Source organism: Canis lupus, chromosome 1, assembly GCF_048164855.1.
Source record: "Canis lupus baileyi chromosome 1, mCanLup2.hap1, whole genome shotgun sequence".
Classification (NCBI taxonomy): Eukaryota; Metazoa; Chordata; class Mammalia; order Carnivora; family Canidae; genus Canis; species Canis lupus.
In genome coordinates, this window is record NC_132838.1 from 14,951,779 (window position 1) to 14,971,878 (window position 20,100).

Consider the following 20,100-nt stretch of genomic DNA (forward strand, 5'->3'; position numbering starts at 1 on the left):
TTTACACTCCAGCTAACCCCACTCCCACCCTAACTACTTCAGGATGACAAAGTATCCATAGGAAAGGAGAATCCTGACACATCCATATTCCAAAAGCACATGAGTTGCCATCCTGAAAGCTACTGAGAAATTAGGGAGTAAAAAAGAAATGTGGTAGAAATCAGATAAGGATCCTTCCCTTTCTCCCTGTTTTCCTGAACAAATTCAAAATAGCTATTAAACCTCTACTGTTCTATAGCATAGATTTTAATCTCCATCAGTTAAGAAAAAAAAAAAAATGACAAACTGAGGAAAAGTGGCATTTTAAATCAGTGAAGAAATAACTCAATTATCCAATAAAAAGCATTGACACAATTTGTTCTTTCCCACCTCCTATCTTTCTTAAACAACATATTAAAATTTTCAGCATAGAAAATAAAACTATAAGATACCACAGGAAAATACAGGAAATTTCACTTTTTAATCCTGGGATAGGGAGTCTTTCCTAAGCATGACACAGAACCCTGAATATTTAAAGGAAAAGACTGACATAAAAGTGTAATGGATAAAGAAAATATTAGTGACTTACAAAATAAAGCTAGTTTCCCTAAATATATTCCTAAAACAAATCTATAAACCCATAGGAAGAAGGCAAATATCAAACAAAAAATGAGCACAGGATATGAGAATAGGCCGTCACAATATTAATATGTTACCAATTAAGATGTTTTTTAAAAAAAAGTTCCATGTAATTAGAACTGCAAATTTTTTTTAAATCAAGATTTCTTTTTCTCCCAAGACTACTTACCACACTCCACCTATCCCTTCCACCCATAAATAGGACCACCACCTTCCATTAATATCCTTCCTCAACACTCCATGGAGAACGCATGTATGGGGTGCACACAAGAGAAAAAGTGTCCTTCAATTATAGTAGTGTTTACTTCTTCCCATAAGGAGAGATCCTTATTACACACAACTGAATGTCAGCTGCCCCCAGCCATACCATCTCTCCAAAAGACCATCAAGAAAAATTTCTCCTGTGTTTCAGCATCTGGAGTACATATTCTACATGTCAGATGCAATGTATTTTTACCCTTTCATACTTCTGCACTTTAAAAAGTTCCCTTCCTCAATATTAAAAATGAACAGTCATCTTTGAGGAATTAATTGACTCAATAGATTAACTTCCCTATAAGGAAAGCTAAAACTTTCGCTTAAGGTAAATGATTAAATTAAAATAGAGCCTAATATAGAAGGGAATCTCTCTCACACTCCTAAAAATATTCACAAACTGTCTTTTTGCTAACAGGACCAGGAATTTCGTTCTCTCTCTCCCTCTCCGAGATATTCAAAACAGTAGCAGATTTCGTGATAAAGACTTCCAAAGCCAACAAACAACAAAAGCCCAAAGATTACTGAAGCCAGTTGTTTTGATTTTTTTATATTACACAAAAGGGGAACTTTGTCTGTGTGCCTGAATAAGCTATGTGCATCTCATTGTGAGAAAACATCTTTAATTTTTTTTAAGGATGTGATAATCTTTTTAATGAACATGTTGGAATGGGAATTATTTTCAAAATCTATTCTTAAATTTTTCTCCCAAATAATTGTTAAAAGTCTATGATTTCTACCACCTTTCCATTCTAACAATTTCAACTTCAAAGTGCTAGACCAATCACCATTGGTTTTCTCATTTTCTAGTACTGTGACTACGCTCAGCCACCTGTCTGTCAACTTTAAAGTTCCATATTAAATCCCCCAAAGAGTAACATTGTTGATGAAATCTAATTTCCCTCTATGCAAAAATAATAATAATAATTTCCCTCTATGCAATTAAGATATCCAGCTGTTCCATTAGAAGCCCCCTTTATATCTGTCAAAGAGATATGCAACCTCTCAAAAGCACTGATTAGAACGAAATGAAACTAGAAATACCTTGAAGTCACAGAGAAACCACCAAATCTGTGAAGTATACACTCCATTTTTTTTAACTTTCATTTTGAATACTAAATATAAGGAGGATCCAAAGATAAGTTTGTAATTCATAGAGTGGTAAGAAAACAAAACAAAACAAAAAACAAAAACAAGGGACAGATAATCCAAACCATGGGTGCTACTCCTAATCTGGAGTCTGACTTGATCAATGATCTTGGACCACATACTTAACCTCTGTGGTCTTGCTTTCCTCATCTATAAAAATACAGATGTTAGGATCTCTATGGGAGCCTAAATTCTATCATTTAATCAAATCAACAATACAAAACTTTCATTTTCTTTTAAATGGCTTTTTCTCCTGAGACTCGAAGCTCAAGGAGACAGGCACACAGCTCACCAAGAATTAAAACTAACAAACTAGTAAATTTTGCATGTTTGAATACCTCGAATACAGAGTTACTATTACAGTAAACTTGATAAACTGAACGATGAAAGGATTTTATAGTCAACTTAAGGAAGAATTTTTTTTTTTAATTTTTATTTATTTATGATAGTCACACAGAGAGAGAGAGAGAGAGAGAGAGAGAGAGGCAGAGACACAGGCAGAGGGAGAAGCAGGCTCCATGCACCGGGAGCCCGACGTGGGACTCGATCCCGGGTCTCCAGGATCGTGCCCTGGGCCAAAGGCAGGCGCCAAACCACTGCACCACCCAGGGATCCCAAGGAAGAACTCTTTAAAAAGGATATATTTCTTTAAATTCAACTCTAGCACACTGAGTCTACGTTGAGAAGCAGGGCTGGCAGGGAGGGAGGGAACCAAACATCACCTATGGTGTCATCAGTCCAAATCTATACCAAAAAGGGGGGTCTACTCTGGTTGTCCATCTCAGGCTATCTTGCATATAAGAGGTTCAAGTCCATTCCTTTCTCGCTGAGAAGATGCAGGGGATTTGACTCTTTTAATCCAGAGACAGGTCTTATAGAACTTAACTAAAACAACTACAACTTTTAGTCTTTCTAATGGGAAGGAAAGGTTCTCCAAAGGAACCCCAGTATGTTAAGAGCTGAAAGAGGTCTTAGACTTATTCCACTCCAAGCTCATCATTTTACTGGCTAGGAAAGCAATACTCAGGACAGGTTAAAATGAATGCCCAAAGTCATGCCAAGTTTCCAAACTTTCAGATTACTTTCCTTAAACTACACGCCATTTTTTTCTCAGAGTGTTAGATAAAACCATGGAATTTTGCCCCCAAAGTTATTTTTGAAAAAACAAACAAACAAACACTAATCAAGGTTACTTCCACCTGATCCCAGGACACATTAGCCAAACTCAAGAACCATAATGTAGCACCCACTCCGGACTAAGACACAGCCAGGCAAGTTCTCAAAATATATGGATGAGAAAAAAGAACTCCTTAGGAAAAAATTTCTCATAACTGACAAGGTAAAAAAATAAAGTCGTTCCGTGCATGAAATTTCACATCCTGGACCATGTGTTAGGAGTGAACTGATTGTAAAATCCAGAAAATTATTGAATAGGCAAGGAAAACAAGTAGAGATCATACTTCCACTGTATTTAAAAACATGCCTCATAGTTGAAAATAAAGCCCAAATATTCTAGCATATAAGGCAATTATATCGTAAGATTCATTCTCTAACCTCTTTTCCACCAGATGTAAGCATCAGTAGAAATAGCTAGAAATAAACATAATAGGAGAAATAAAACTCTTCCTGTTTGAAATGAATGAAGGGGGGAAAAAAACTAAAAAGAAAAATCAACCAATTCAAATCCTCTCAAACCTCAAATTTCTAATTAGATTTTTCACTCCTTATTAAAACGGGGTAAGACAAAATTATTTCTAATTCTGTTCAGTCTTCAACTGAATGCTTTCACATAACTGAAAATGAGACCAATTTTAGCAGGCTTCATTTGGGAAAGTATATATCAAAAATTCTGCATATTGTTTTTTGATAAAATATTGACATTTACAAACTGATAAAATGTGTACAACCTACAAACAGACTTTTCCTCTCCTTTTCTTATAGAACTGCTAGGTTCCAAATTCAGAAAACTACCGGACTTGTACCTGAACAAGACATTTTATCAGAATATATGTTTTACAATGTATTGAAGCAACCTCAAATGTAAAAATACAACATGAAAACAATTATTTCAACAAGAACTTAGAGATCTGGAAAGGTTATGCTCTGTTTCATTAAACATACTTAGAGGTATACCAGTATACCTCTTAATTATACGAAATATTTAACAAAACCATTCCACCTCTACATCAAAGTGTAATTATACTTCAGTAATGCAGTAATCACTATGCTTGATTCTAAAGTACACTATCACACAACTTGGAAAAGTTGCTATTTCACAGTTAACCAAATATCCTAATGTTTTTTAATAAAAAAATATCATGGAAGTCTATTCTTTCCAGATCCCTGAGTTTCAAATTTATCAAAATTTCCCAAAGCCTAGAGTTGAAGTTTCATACAAATCCAAATACAACCAGTCACACAGACTTAGGTTATAAATACCTAATATGTCTAAAGAATCCACATGGCCATTTTTTTTGTTTTGTTTTAATTATGCTATCTTTAGAAAACCGAAGGTAAGTATAAAGAAAGGCTTGCCCTAGAAGCACAGGGACGGACGTGAGACCAGATTCAAAACCTCTCATTACCAGTGTTACACCAGATGCCTGGGATTAAAGAGGTAGAGTAGGTTTTAGAAGGTAGGGATTTTTTTTTTTTTTTTTTAAGGCTTCATTTTCCCAGACATTTCGATAACTTCCTCTCTTTTTCAAAATATCAGGCATCTTTTTTTAAAGGAAAAGCTTTTCTACTGAGTGGCTTCAGGATCTCCTGACTTTCACAGTACAACAATTAAACCCTTCTCCTGTCCAAATAGACTGAACTGCGTTCAAGCCAGGCACATAACAAAATCATTAAATCTAAGATGCCTCATTTGACAGATGTCTCATTAAATGCATCTCAAAGTTGAGGTGGGAGATGCCTTTGAAAAGAAGGGAAAAGAACACCTGTTAACTCTAAGAAAAGTTTAAGAGAGAACTGCTCTCTCAAAATCCACACAGAGCTTCACTCACGTGAAACAGAAGATATTAATACTATGTGGCACATCTAAAATCTCCTGCCATAAGAAATGCCTCTGTGTATATGTGTGTTTAACACATCCCTTGGGGACCCAAACAGGATGGAAGGCTGAAGAATCAGGGCATACACCACCAGCTGCTTAACAAAATTCCACAAATTCAATTCAACAAATGTTTAAACTAAAATGCCAAGTATTACACTAGGCTTGGATCATAAAGAATGTCAATGAATGTTATGTTACCAATAAATCAAATTCAGGGCTTTAAAAAAAAAGAGAGTAAGAAATAACAAAAACATTGTACACTTTAAAAACTAATAATGACCTTTGGATAACCAATCAGTTAAGGTGGTGGATTTAACAACCTTAAAAAAAAAAAAAAAAAAAACTTTTAACGCAAAAACTTTAAAACTAACTTATACATCTCCTCTCCCTGTAATTATTTCACTGAGCACAAAAGACACACATCTTAGAAACAACTATGAAATTCAGGGAGAATAGCTTACTCTCCAGCTCCATATACTGTACGAATTATAAAAATAATTGTAACAATAGCATAGTAACACCAATAAAGCACTATCGCTAATGTACCAACAATTCCACTGTAAAATAGGACTTAAGCAAACCTTTTCTGATGTAGATTTTCAATACTTTACAAGTAAGGCTATGTTTTAAAAGCACCAAATTACCACACCTTCCCCCCTGAAAAGTTATTCACTTTTCAGATGAAGTGTTAATTCTCTATACCCAATGAAGATTTACAGTTTAACAAATGAGGCATGGTCGAATTAAAAAAATAGTCATTAAGTAAACTTCATTTCCTAACAACTTAAATGCAAGTATGACTATTGCAACCAGACTATTTACAACACTTTAGTACTCTTTCTGTACTGCCTATTTATTTGCCAGTCTTGGTACCTTAGGTTTTTAAAAACAGCATGATAAAAATTAGGGCCATCAACATTTCACAAGGAATACTGCTTTAGACTGGAGGATAATATCACCTCATTAACAACAAAAATAGCGTATTTTCTGAATGCTTCTAACCAAGTGAAAGAATCAAGTGTAAATGAAATTCAGCATCGATTCATGGAAAGTGATATGAATTGCAAAACAGAACATCCCAGCTCTCTATTCTCAGCTCTGCCAAGGACTGAAAAACCACAAGCAAGAGGCAAACCTCTCTGTGCATGTTTCTCCATCTGAAAAGAGGATTGACACTGACTCCTCCCTAATAATGTTTTTGAAAGGACAAATGAGATAATTTATGTGAAAGCCCTTTAAAATTTTTGAAGATAATAAAACCCAACATATTAATAGATGTTCTCAAACCACAGTTATGAAGAAGACAGCATGCACTTTACATCAAGAACAACAAATATAAAACAACAAAAATAAAGTCAAACCCTTTGTTCTTAACATTGAAAAGACTGCTCAAGCACACACTGGTGTCACATGTTCATACCACGTTACTCAATACTGCTGTAATTATAGTAATAAGAGCCTGCTGGTCAATATTACAGCTTAATGCTGAACCACCCCTTCTCGGTTTCCATGTAGGAAACCATGTAAGGTTTGATCATTCCCTAAAGAGAAAAAAAGAAGAAATATGAGAGGGGTTAGGAAATTGTTCTCCTGAGCAATCCAAAGAAGTCACATAAAAATATCTTGTCCAAGATTCAGTAGGCACAGTGGGTGTGCTCTCCATTCCATCAACATCCTTTCCCACTATTACAATTTGAACTTAAGTGGCTAGACCACTAAATCTAAAAGGTGATACAAGAGTCAAAAAATATATCGTTTAATACTGCCCTTGGTCAATGACTTAGACTCCCCAAAGAGTCCAAAACGCAAAACTCATTGTTTTGAAGTCCATAACTTATTTCAAGCAACATAAATTTTTAAAAATTTTTTACCTAAAATTACTCTTCCAATTAGAATTTAAGATGGTTTGTTTTAAAAGGAAATTAAATGTTAAAGTACTTAAAATACCTAAGACCAGTAGCCTCATATAGACATGTAAATTTTGTCATATTTTAAATCAGCTAAAAAAATGCTTGAAAGACACATTAATAATCTTCAAACTAAGTTTTCATTAACAACTCTGTAATTAGATAGCACTTTCATCCAACACCTTACAGTTCATTAAAGATTTTCATTTTACTTTACCCAAATAAGTATTGAAATATTCAAAGGCTGCAAATGCCTTTCAAAACCTTTTAATAATAACTTGAATCAAGTTATAAATACTAAAATTCTATTGAAAGGTGACCTTCAAAAGAATGAAAGTTCCCTGGACAAGAACTTCTCAAAAAAAAAAAAAAAAAAAAGAAAAGAAAAAAAAGCAGCTGATTAGATAACTAGATAGACAGCAGATAATGAGCTCAATTTAAATACAGGAAAGTATTCAAAAGGCTTCAAAGGCAGCTTCCTAATCTATCCTTAACTCCAACTACACATATAAACAAAAAGACACGCTCAAGAAATTTCAGTTATATGTAAAATTATAAAAACAAATGTGGCATACAACACCATCTTGAAGGGTTTCCTCTAAAATAAACCTTAATTCTCTTTTTCCTAAGGGAAAGAATTACTACCAAAATATAACACTCCCATTGGGTGTCCTACATTCCACTGCAAGGGTAATTTCTAGGAATCTCCACCAGTGAGGTACAAGCCCTCAGTGCGTGTGAAGTCCTGACAGTGTTCCCATAATAAGACCACCTTATAAAAAGGCCCTTTTGTTCGTCAATAACTACTTTCTTGCAAAAGTTCAATTGGACTCACTATATACTGAATTTTGTTCTGTGGCAAATGAACAACAGACATTTTGCTTATTACCTTGGGATTAAAATAGGCTCAATTCTGTGTAAAAACCAAAATACACAACTAGCCATCTCTATAACAATCAAGCATCTTCCTTCTAGGACACATTACAATGGCTTCACATTCAATAACAGGTTGGATACTGTTTGTGACATCCCCATTTTATTAGTTATTTTTACAAGTGTATACACAGAGGTATATATATACTTATGCTGTGCATACAGAGATGAAGTTCAGAAAATAACAATTACAGCTTTTCATAAAGAGCAAAACAAAAAGAATAAAATGACCACACCAGAAATTTAAGATTCAACCAGAAAATCTGTCACTTTTCTATTGATAAGTTTAAAACAAAACAAGACCACTGTGTATCATTCACTTAGAATACTTTAGACACACTTGAAGAGGCAATCAAGGGAATCAAAGATTTAAATTTCATGAAGAGGACACCCAGAACCTTTTCCCATGGGCATTTATCATGATGGAAAACATGCGGAAATAAGAGATGCAGAGCTCTATCTATATAAAATATGTTCAATACTGTTTATTTTACATATCCCTTGCTTTATATATATTTCATTCAGTGCAATCGGTTTGGTTATAAGGGCATTTATCATTCTCACATTATTATCCTCATTCCAAGTGTGATTACCGTTTAATGCTTTTGTAAAATACTCTCATCAGCTCCAGGAGAAAAAGATATAATTGTTGCTCCTACATTAAAAAAAAAAAAAAAATCACCGATTTTCTAGGTCATAAACTTTTAAAGCTGTGTCATCCAATTGAGATATTATCTGCAGATAACTGCAAATGCTATTGTATTACGATATGGCTTTCTTTATAAGGCAAAAATCCGTCAGAAATCCACTTGAATTATAGAAAAACTTCAATGAAACTTAAAAGGACATCTCACCAAGAATCCTACTGGTCTTGCATATTTCAATGTGCCAGTAAAGATTTCTTCATTCAAACTGACTAAACTGCCACTAAGACACAAGTTGGACCAAAAACATTAAATTAGAAAGTATAACAACAGATTAACAAAGTTACAAGTAGGATTATCTTTCCAGCAGCACCTACAAACTGAAATAGTAACGCTGAGGAAGATTTAAGTCTCCTGATTTAATTTTGTCATGCTAACTCTATTTTAAATAAAACTTCTTATAATTAAGAGCATAATTGTTTAAACTAGAGAAGGAAAAAAATGCAAACAAATATAAGGCTTCAATGTATCAACCAGGATGTATATAGCTCATTAATTTAGTACCCTCCGATTCTTTAATCAAGAGAGAAACATCAGTCACCCTTAGTTAAGAATTAGATCTAATGTCTCAAAAAGCTGGGGAGAAAATAGAAAAATTTTAAAAGTGTTCATCTGGAACCGAAAAAAAAAAAGAATGAGGAGGATTTTAGATACCATCTCAAGAGATGATAACCACTTCAAGTCTTATTGTGATCCCTACTGCCAAGTCACACTGCCATCCACGGTCAGAATCGAGAGGGAGAGGCTGGCAGCAAGAAATGAGGAAAAGAAATAGGCGACATCACTTTTGATGCAAGAATCACACTTGTAGATGAAACTGAAATAAAGCAAAAAAGCTCCGGGGGGAGGGGGGAGTATCACTAAGAAGGGTCTGTTAGCGAGGACTCAGGGAGCAAATAAGCAAGACAAGAGAGCTGAGCGAGGGCACCAGGTGACGAGAAAGGAGCTGGGGGGGGGGGGGCAAGAATGGCCAACGGTGGACAAATGTACAAAGAACGACCTAGGGCACGTTTGTTGGTCATCTCCCTCTCTGTGCACCAGACGGTTCCCCTGAAATCCCAACCTGCCTCAAACCCGACATGCCCAGGAGGAGAGGCCCGAGGGAAGGCCCCTGGTTCCACGTCCTGCCGCGACCTGGGTTTGCGGGCGGTGGTGCCGCCTCTTCCCGCAGCGCTTCCCACCTCGGGCCCTCGAGGCCGCCGGCCCGCGCCCCGCTTCGTGTCACACGCAGGGCGCGGGAACGCTGCGGAGAAGTCACACGGGCTCCCGAGGACTCGCACGGACTCTCGGTGGGGCAGGCGGCCGGCCCAGGGCACCCGCCCTCGGGGCCCCGGGGGCTCCCACCGCACGCGCCAGAGGCAGGTGATCGCCTTACCTGCGTAGAAGCGGATGAGGCAGCCGACCTCCGAGTCCATGCCCTCCTCCTGCACCCTCCACAACTCCCCAAACCCCAGCTGGAAGAGGTAGTCATTCTGGATCTGCAACGGCTTCTCGTCGGCCTCCAGGCGCCGGGTGGCCTCCCCGTGGAGCTGCACGTACAGGGTGGGCGGCGGCGGCGCCTTCTCCGGCGCGCTCGGGGGGCGGCCCGGGGCCGCGGCTGCCGCCGCCTTCTCCTCCCGAGGCCGGTCGCGGGCGGCCCCTCCCGGGCCGTCGACGCCCCGCGGGCCTTTCGGCTGCAGCGGCGGCGGGGAGGCCGTCGGGGAGGGCGGCCGGGGCTGCGCGCAGCGGCCGGGCAGGGCCAGGGCCGGGGCCGGGGCCGGGGCCGGGGCCGGGTCACCCTCCAGCTCCTCGCACGACGACGAGGAGCCGCTGCCGCTGCTGTAGGGGTCCAGCCGGTCCGACACGCTCTCGGCGCTGGGGCTCAGGCTGAAGCTCTCGGTGTCGGAGGCCGCGCCCGCCGCCGCGCCGTCCAGGGCCCGCCGGGCGCCCGGCTCCCCGGGGCTGGAGTCCGACGGCGCGGGGCTGGCGCGGGAGGCGCGGCGCGTCCGCCCGCCGGGGCCGCGGGGCAGCGGCAGGTCCGCGGGGGGCGCGCGCGGCGGGTCCCCGACGGCGGCGGGCGCGCAGCTCCCGGGCGGGGGCGGGGGCGCGGGGCCCGGGGCCCTGCCCGGCACCCTCACCACGCCGCCGCCCTTGTGGCCCACCTGCAGGAGGCGGGCGGCCACCTCGCCGGCCGTGGTGTCCAGCGTGCACAGCACCGGGCGCAGGTAGGTGGAGGCCAGGTGGCGGTCGAAGACGTGCACGCAGCCCCGCTGGAGCTGCTGCCTCACCCAGTCCCGGTCCGACGGCTGCAGCTGCAGCATCTGCCGGTGCTTCAGGAGCAGCGTCTTCCTGTCCAGGCTCCGGGTGCACAGCGACGCCGAGGCCGAGCAGGGCGCCGAGAGGCCGGCGGCGCCGGGGCAGTGCGAGGCGGCGGCGGCCGAGGACGAGGACGACGACGACGACGACGACGAGGAGGACGACGAGGCGGCGGCGGCGGCGGACAGATTCCTTTTCAGCCGCCCTCTCCGCAGCAGGAGGGAGTTAGCGCCGCCGCCGGCCCCCGGCCCCGGGGCAGCCCCGCCGGCGGTGGGCTGGGGCGCGCCGCGCCGCCGCCGCCGCCCAGCGCCTCCCGCCCGGCCCGGCAGCGCCTCGCCGGGGGCCTCTTCCCGCGCCCCGCCGGCCGGGGCCGCCAGGGGCAGCGCGGGCTCCGGGCTCCGGCCGCCCCCGGCCGCCGCCGCCGCCGCCGCCGCCGCCGCCGCCGGAGCCGGGGCCGGAGCCGGAGCCGGAGCTCGGTCCTCCCTGCTGGTCTCTGGGAGTCGCTGCGCCGTAGCCGCGGCGGCGGGCTCCATTGCAGTGGGGCTTCGCGCTTCCCCCCCAGCTCCGGAGGCAGCGGCACGAGAGCGAGGCGGTGAGCCCGAGGTGGGAGACGGCGGCGGCGGCGGCGCGGCGACGAGGGAGAAGCCAATGGCGTGCGGCGCGGCCGTTCCAGGGGATTATGTGGCAATTCGGAGCATTCCGTCGGTGCCTCGGTGTTCCATCCCGCGCGCCCGCCCGCCCGCCTCGCCGCCACCGCCCCCCCGCACACGCCCTCCCCGCCCGGGTCGCGGGCTCAGGAGCGCAGGCCCCGCCTCGCCGGGGCGAGCCAGCCGCGTCGCTGGGCTCATTGAATATTAATCAGGCGCCTGGAGCGGGAAGGCGGGAGGCGGGCTGGGCGGGAGCTCCACGGGGGCCTCATGAATATGCATATTAGCATGACGGCATTCCCGGGAGGAGCGGAGAGAGCCCGAGGACGACGGGGAGGCGGGGCTTCAGGGTAAACAAACGTGACGCGTGCGTACGGGGGCGGGGCGAGGGGGGAGCCGTTTCCCGGGAGGTTCCTGCGCCAGCCTCGGAGAGGGGCGGGCAGAGCCCGGAGAGGCGCGCGGTGCACGCTGGGCGTTGTAGTTCCAGCGCGGGAACGAACCCGGCGGAGGGAAACTTGGCGAACCACAAGCCCCAGAGTGCCTTCCTCTCTGCCCCTCCTTGCAGCCGGCCGCGGGCTCCGGCCACTGGGTATTGTGCCCTCTGCTGTTAAACTCTGCATCTGGGAGTGTTGGTGTTGGTTAAGCTGTACCCAGCCCGCCCGTTCCCGCTCCCCTGAAGACTTTCGTTTTCCCTGCTGGTTTAAAGTGAGGGCTTTGAGGAACTCTACGCGGTGTGAAGTTCCCGCTTTCTTGGGTTCTCACCTCCACGCCTTGTAGGAGATGCAAAAACACACCCGAGCCCGCCGGATAACCGGCGGTGAAAATGGCCAACCTTACTTTCCTCACTTTTTCCAGGCTAGGGAAGTTCCAACCTGGACAGTTGGTGAAAGCGCTTCCTGGAAGCGGTGCAACCCCGAGCCGAGCCTCTCCTACAACTATATGTGGGAAGGAAAAGGGCAAACGACTCGGGTCTTGTTTTTTCCCCCAGTGACCTTAAAAGTTTGGGGTTACCGTAATGACAATGGAAGCCGTGCAAAGGAGAAGAAACGATGGACCAGAGAGACGTGGTGGGATGTGAGATTGGCTCGTCCTGTGTATTCTCTCTTAGGTCTTACCTTGTTCTTTCTTTGAGCATTAAGGGGGAAAATGGGTTTTGCGGCTGAAATGTTTCGTTGTGGTCTGAAAAGTTGCATTTTCTTATCAGTGAAAATAACATTGTAGGCTACACTAGAATAGCTTCCTATTCTAAAGAATTTAATGGATCTAATTGAAATACCATTCCCCCAGATTGTTTTATAAATCTGGATTTTCACAAGTGAGTGAGAACGTGTCAACTGCCAACTATCCAGAGCCTGCCTTCAATACAGTTACTGACCTTTTTTTTTGGGGGGGGGGGGGGGGTGGCGCCACAGAGAGAAAGATCAGGGTGGTGCCTGGCTGGTCAATCAGTGGAGCATGGGACTCTTGATCCCAGCATCGAGGGTTTGAGTCCCACTTGAGCACAGAGATTACTTAAAAATTTAAAACATCTATAAAAGAGAAAAAAAGAGATCCGCTGAAACTTATCGCTGAAGTAAATTGATAAGGGCAAGGAAAGTCACACTTAGGTTATCTACACAATTTCATTGAAGAGGAATGGAGGAAGCTACCAGGATAAAAATAAATATTTCTCTTAATTCTTGAAATTCCTGGAAATGATTTTCTGTATCTTTCTTTTGAAGTCTTACCCCTTGGCCTTAGGAAACTAATTTTTATTGCGTCTCAATTCAATCAACAGCACAGAGTTCCGTTTTTTAAATGAGGGAGAATGCAAATCCTCCCATGAGAGATAAGATAGTCACATCAATTTAACAAATAATTATAAACATAGTTTACACCAGTCACTGTGGTAAACAATTGAATAAAACAGACACTGTTAAAAAAAAAAAAAAAAAAAACAGACTCTGTTCTTGCCTTCATATAGAGCATATAGGTTATAAAGAAAGACATTCAACAGTGAGACATTCAAAATGCAAGGTAACATGGGAGGAGACAAAATTAAAACAAGGGGAATGACTTTCCTAGGAAGTCAAACAATAGAGACTAACTTTGGATAAAGTTTTCTGTAACATATGAAACTAGGTAGTTGCTGAAAGTTCTGTCTCTGAAAGAAAGCAAAGCAGAAAAGAAGTAATATATTTAAAATAAATATCAGCTACGCTAATCCATATGTTGCCTTGAGTAGCTCCTAACACAATTAGTTATAGAAATGAAAAGAATATATTAATTTACCCTTTCTTTAATTAGATTAAAAAACAAAGAGCATGTTAAATTTCAGTCCTAAAACATAGACTGTTTACACCTCTTTATATTCATTAGTTCCTTAGCTGATTTCCTACAAACCTGTTTAATTTTTGCTTTTTTTTTTTAAAGATTTTATTTATTTATTCATGAGAGAGAGAGAGAGAGGCAGAGACACAGACAGATGGAGAAGCAGGCTCCATGCAGGGAGCCGGACATGGGACTTGATCTCCCGGTCTCCCCGGGATCCCGCCCTGAGCTGAAGGCAACACTAAACCGCTGAGCCACCTGGGCTGCCCTAATTTTTACTTTTTAAGAAATATACCTTATAGCTCCCAGATAGCTGCCTTCTAGAGGTATATTTCTTTAGCTAATGTAATGAACTCATGGAAAGCTTATTCTAATCATAAATACTGTTACCATTGGCCAATGGTCCATTTTCATCCTCTCTAAGAAATTGTAGTACTGTACTTAATCTAGTTCTGGTTCCCATCATTCAGATTTATACGATCACCCCAACTCTACCTTTTTATCCTCTTGGAATTTTGTTTACTCTTTGAAGGTATTTATAACCAAAACATCTCCTCCAAGGGGAAAAAAATTAAAGAAAAAGCATAGCTCAGAGAAGTTAGTATCCAAAGTACCGAAGGTAAGAGGAGCTGGGAGTCATCATACACACTTGCCTCACTTTCTATTAGGGATTACTGAATTGGAAGGGGGGAAATAATGACTGATGTTAATGTTAAAATATCTCAGCATAAAGGAAAAAGGAAATATATCCAGCCTAAAAGACAAAGCAAAAAATCCTGCATTGGGGACAGGGTAGGGAAGAAGAAGAATGCAGAATATAATTTCTAATAGATAAAACTATTTTGTGCACACTGTCTGAAAGATGCCTTATTCCATTGTACCCAGAATAATAAAAATCAGAGTTGAGAGAAGAGCAGAAGAGTAAGGGTTTACAGTCCTTCAATAAAGTTACTGAACTTTGGGGTGAGTGGAGAGAGAGAAAGTAAAGGAGAGTTCATAAAGGATACAGTCCCCTTACCACTAGAACAATTGAAACCTCATAGTTGAAATAACAGACATTGATAAGGGCAATGAAATATGTGCTTAGAACTTGCTAGTATCATGGAACATCATCCAGACTATCTGAGCTAACCCACACTATACAATTGCTCTGAATAAGAAAAGGATTTCAGTAAAGGACAAATATTTTCCAGACACCCAGGAAATAGCAGCTTCTCCTACTTAGAGTGCAGGAATAGGCCACTATCCTGAAACCATGTAACTCATGAGTCCTTTAAAATGTTCCAAATGTACAATCTAATACCTCGTTTCTGACTAGCCACACTCTTCAAAGAATCACATCTTAAAATGCTAAAAGATAATCCTGAAAAGAAACAACAGATGTAAAAGTTGCAAACCCTGATGCCAAGTTGTTAAAATATTTTCACAGCTAAGTATAGAAAAAGAGAACATAATTTTCAATTTACTGCCACAGTTTATTTTATGCCGTGGGATTTATAACTGACTTGCTGTGTTTTGCATCTAGGTTAATCCTGTTTGCATCCTTAGATCCAAGATAAAAGAAACCATCTTTGGAGTTTTTTTCTAATATAAGCAGTTGGAATTTTAATGGAAGCATGAATTGATAGCTGGGATGGTTTCAGTCTGAATTGTTAGGGGCTCAGCTGTGTCCAGAAATAAACTCAGAAAGATGCAATATACAATGTAATACATTTAGTTAGTACATTATGAACAAGGGATCTAATTATAGTTTCACATTCTTATATCCCTTGAGCTACTAGTGGTTTACCATGCCTAAATTGCTCACTATTTACTCATTCTTTTTTACTATGAGGGACCCATTTAGCAAATTACTGCTCTAGTGCACTAAATGGGTCCCAGGTGGCTAAACTGAATTCATATGTTCCCTTCTCACTGGCAGGAAGATACCTTCTGTTCTCTCTAAAACCTTACCCCTCCCTCACAAAACTTAGCATTTGAACTCTATCGAAAGCTCAGATCGCCACTATCATCATAGGTAGTCCACTTTATAAAAGTACATTTGATAGCTTTTCAGATTTTAGTGCACCCTTTTAAATCCTGTGGTTCTTTATTTTTTTTTCCTTATTTCTCACATCCTCCCTCGTAGAAATAAACAGATGTATTATATTATGTCACAACGATGAAGTATTAGACCGAGTAGAGACCTTGTAATCTCATCTCTTCCAGCAACAGTGTAAATTACCTGGGACATCCATTCAATATGAATCACCTGGGACATTTATTCAACAGATATTTATTGAAATTTTACATAAATTGGGTAAAATAAATGGGGTAGGCACCATTTACCCCCAGTAAATAGTATAGACAAAAAAAATATCCCCCCAAGGAAGAGCTTGTATATAAACATCGATCTTTTCAAATCTTTAGTTAAAATTGACCTCTTCTTTTATATAGATGGTGGTTGTTTTAGGCAAATGGGAAATATGGCAATCTAGATATATTTGTTACATATTAGGGTATAAATATTTCCTCCCTAAATATTCTATATTCTTTCTCTTATATGTAAAGTCATCATATAATTGCTTTAAATCTGGGCCTTCATAATATTTATACATTTAAAGATATTAATTTCAAAAACTGATCTATACTCAGCTTTTTAGAAACTCATTTTGGGTTCTAATCTGTCCCAAGTACCTAAGATCTCTTTCCACCAAGATTTCTAACTAACAAAAATCCTTCCAAAATCTCCTAAAGCATTTTCCCTAAATCTTCCATGACTAAAAATAGAAAAGTAGTGTCTAGATAATGATTCCCCTATATTTATGGTCATTAATTATACCCTAAAGGAGTAGCATGGATATTTTCTTTTTGTGCCGCACAACAGAATGATTATAGGAGACACAATCAATTCCTAGAAATCTTACCCCTCTCCCCTCTACTTCCCATCATATCCATTGGTCTGGACTCCTAGATACAGTTGTTTCTTAAGGTTGTCATAACAAAGTACCATGAACTAGATGGTTTAAAACAACAGAAATGTATTCTTTCACAGTTCTGGAGGCTGAAAGTCCAAAATCAAGGTGTCACCAGGACCATGCTCCCTCTGAGGCTCTGGGGACATCCTTCCTTGCCTTGTCCAGCTTCTGGTGGTTGCAGCATTCCTCGGCTTGGAAGTACATTCTTCAATTTCTGTTTTCTGGCATTTGTCATTTTCCCTGCATCTCTATGTCTCAACTCCTCTTCTTATAAAGATACCAGTCACGGGATCAGGGCCCATTCTAATCTATTATGATCCTGTCTTAACTTGTATAACTTGTAACTTGATATAATCATATCTACAAAGACCCTGTTTCCAAATACAGTCACCTTCTCAGGAGCCAAGTAGCTGTGAATTTTGGGCAAGGACACTCCAGTATACAAGGTGTTTTGTATCACTCCTCAGGAGTGACAATCTGAAATTCATCAGACTTCTAGATTTCGGGGATTCATGAAATCCCACCACCCAAAAAACCTGTTGACCAAACTAGGGATATCAACCTTTTACTCATTCATTTGAATATTCATTAAGTCTCCCATATCAAGCACTAAGTTAGGTCTGAGTATGTAAGAGCAAATAAAACAGTATAAGCATTGCCTTCAAAAACATTTTTATAAGTATATTTAGGGTTTTTTTTAAGATTTTATTTATTTATTCATGAGAGACACAGAGAGAGAAAGAGGAAGAGACACAGGCAGAGGGAGAAGCAGGCTCCATGCAGGGAGCCCGACGTGGGACTCGATCCTGGGTCTCCAGGATCAGGCCCTGGACCGAAGGTGGTGCTAAACCGCTGAGCCACCCGGGCTGCCCCAAAAACATTTTTAAACTATAAATATCGTAAAAATACTATTAAGGAAAGTACATTTTAACACACACAAAGAGGTGGAAAGACAAGTCTCCGTATAAAAGGTAGTCTTTTTAAATTGAACAAAGTTAACTTTATGGAAAATTCCTTACTTTGTCCCTTTTTTCTCATGTTACCACAAATCAAGAAGAATACCTGGCAAACCAGCGCCACATCTCAGACCGGCATCTGGTAATCATAGCAATAGGGCATCCAAAGACTTATCTCTAGTGCTCTTCCACTCTGTAGCCCGTAATACATGGTTAGATGAATACAGAGGTATTACTTTCCAGAATTCAGCAATTTAAAGCCATCTGTTGCCTTATGGATCAAAATACTACAAAATGTAACTACTGCACCGGTACCATATAACATGTTTGATCTTATCGTACCTCTGTGGTAACAATGGGATGCCAGGAAAATCAAGAAGATGCACTCAGGCTCAGGTGGGTGTATGAATAAGCTGGATATAAAGAGGCGACAATAGCAGAATAACATTCTCAGCCTTCTACACATTCCACAGTTGAAAGGTAGCCACATGTAATATTTTAGGGGAGCTCAGTAATGTCTAAGGTTGGAAATCAGAAGTCTTCATTCTAATCCTGGTTCTATACTTACTAGTTAAGTATGACATTGGGAAGACATTTGACCTCAAGGAGGTTTTTAGTTACTGCTTTAGGAAACAAAGGGACTCAACTAGATAGTGTCTCTAAAATCTCTTCTGGAAAAAAAAAAGTCTGATTCTGGCTAAAAACAAAATTGTCTAATTTGGAATACTGGCAAATGTTTTTGTTAGTCAAAAAGTAGAGACCTTCACATTTAGATGCTATTAAATTGTGTGGGGGGGAGCCTTTTAAGACTGATTCTTGCCATTTAAAAGAGTCTCTAATGCATTAAAAAAAAAAAAAACAGCAGGTTTATTCTGACATTAAAGAAAACTGCTGGGTTTTCAGTCCTTTGAAATCTGAATTGTCATGAATAGGAACCAACCCATGACAACAAGATCTACAGCGTCAGATTCCCAAACTCCAAGGTCTTTATCAGTTTTCCTTTTATAGTCACAGATGGGTAGAAATCTCAGCACGAGGTAAGGTCAGGGCACCAAACATCAGCCCCAGTGAGCACACGTGACAAGGATGTTGTTAACAGCTGCAGTTCGCAATACAAAACAGAATCAACCTGAATGTTCATCAACAGTAGAATGGATAAATCAGTGGCAGTATAGTCTACATTGAAATACCAACAGAGCAACAAACATGAATAAGTGATCACAATGCTAGGCAATATGAATGAAGCTTAGCATGTTGATTGAAAGCAGCCAGGCCCAACAGAATGCTCACCATTTGATTCCATTTATACCAAGTTCAAGAACTACCCAAACTATTTTTTTAGGGATCCAATTTAGGTGGTAAAACTGAAACAAAAGGAAAAGGAAGTAAATAACACAAACCACTAGGTGAGAGCGAGTGGCAAGGGGCCTAAGGGGGCTTCCAGGATGCTGACAGGGTTCTGTCTTGACCTAGGTGGACCTAGGTGGGTCCCTCTTTTTAGAAAATGTGTTTCAGTTGTACATTTCTACATTCAGTTGTACAGTTTCAGTTGTACATTTGTACATTTGTTTGTATTATGCTTCATAACAAAGGTTTCTTTAAAAATCAACTGTATAGGGGAAACTGGGTGGTTCAGTTGGTAAAGCCTATGACTCTTGATTTTGGCTCAGGTCATGATTTCAGGGTCATGAGATCATAACCTGCTTTGGTTTCCCTGCTCAGTGGGGAGTTGGCTTGAGATTCTCTCCCTCTCCCTCGGACCCTCTTCCCAGTCACAGTCTCTCCCTCTCTCTAAAATAAATAAATAAATCTTATTTGAAAAAATCAACTGTATGCTTTTTGTTATAATCTGAACTTCTACATTTTGTTCATAATTAAGAGTTTAAAGTTAAATTTCCCATCACTTTTTTCATTTAGAATTTTATTTATAATTTAAAACAATAAACTATAAGTTTAATTTAGGAGAGAACTTCAAATATTAATTCTAAGAGTAATAAGTTTATTACTTATTACTGAAAGTCTGGACAATACTGAAAACACTAAAGATGCAGAGATGAACCAAAAAATCCAATGACTTCTACTTATTTTCATGTATTTCCTCTCAGATTTTTAAATGCATATTAATATAGTAGAGATCAGAATATAGCTACAATTTTTTAACCTGCCCTTCTCACTCGAAACTATTCCATAAAGACTTTTCCATGTTACTAAAAAAACTCACCCTAAATATAATTTTTAATTTCTAGATAAAAACGCATCATTTTGGCAAACCATAATTTATTTAAGAGCTCCATAAATAATGAATTAATGA

At 41.0% G+C, this 20,100-nt stretch overlaps 1 protein-coding gene across 1 annotated transcript in view; it reads right to left on the reverse strand.

Moving 5' to 3' along the window:
• PHLPP1 (PH domain and leucine rich repeat protein phosphatase 1) overlaps positions 1–11,649 on the reverse strand; it is a 206,784-nt gene extending 195,135 nt beyond the window's left edge. The window contains exon 1 of the mRNA XM_072821458.1: positions 10,000–11,649. Coding sequence (XP_072677559.1) covers positions 10,000–11,452 — 1,453 coding nt within the window. The 5' untranslated portion in view covers positions 11,453–11,649. The remainder of the gene's footprint in view (positions 1–9,999) is intronic.
• Between the last annotated feature and the right edge of the window lie 8,451 nt (positions 11,650–20,100).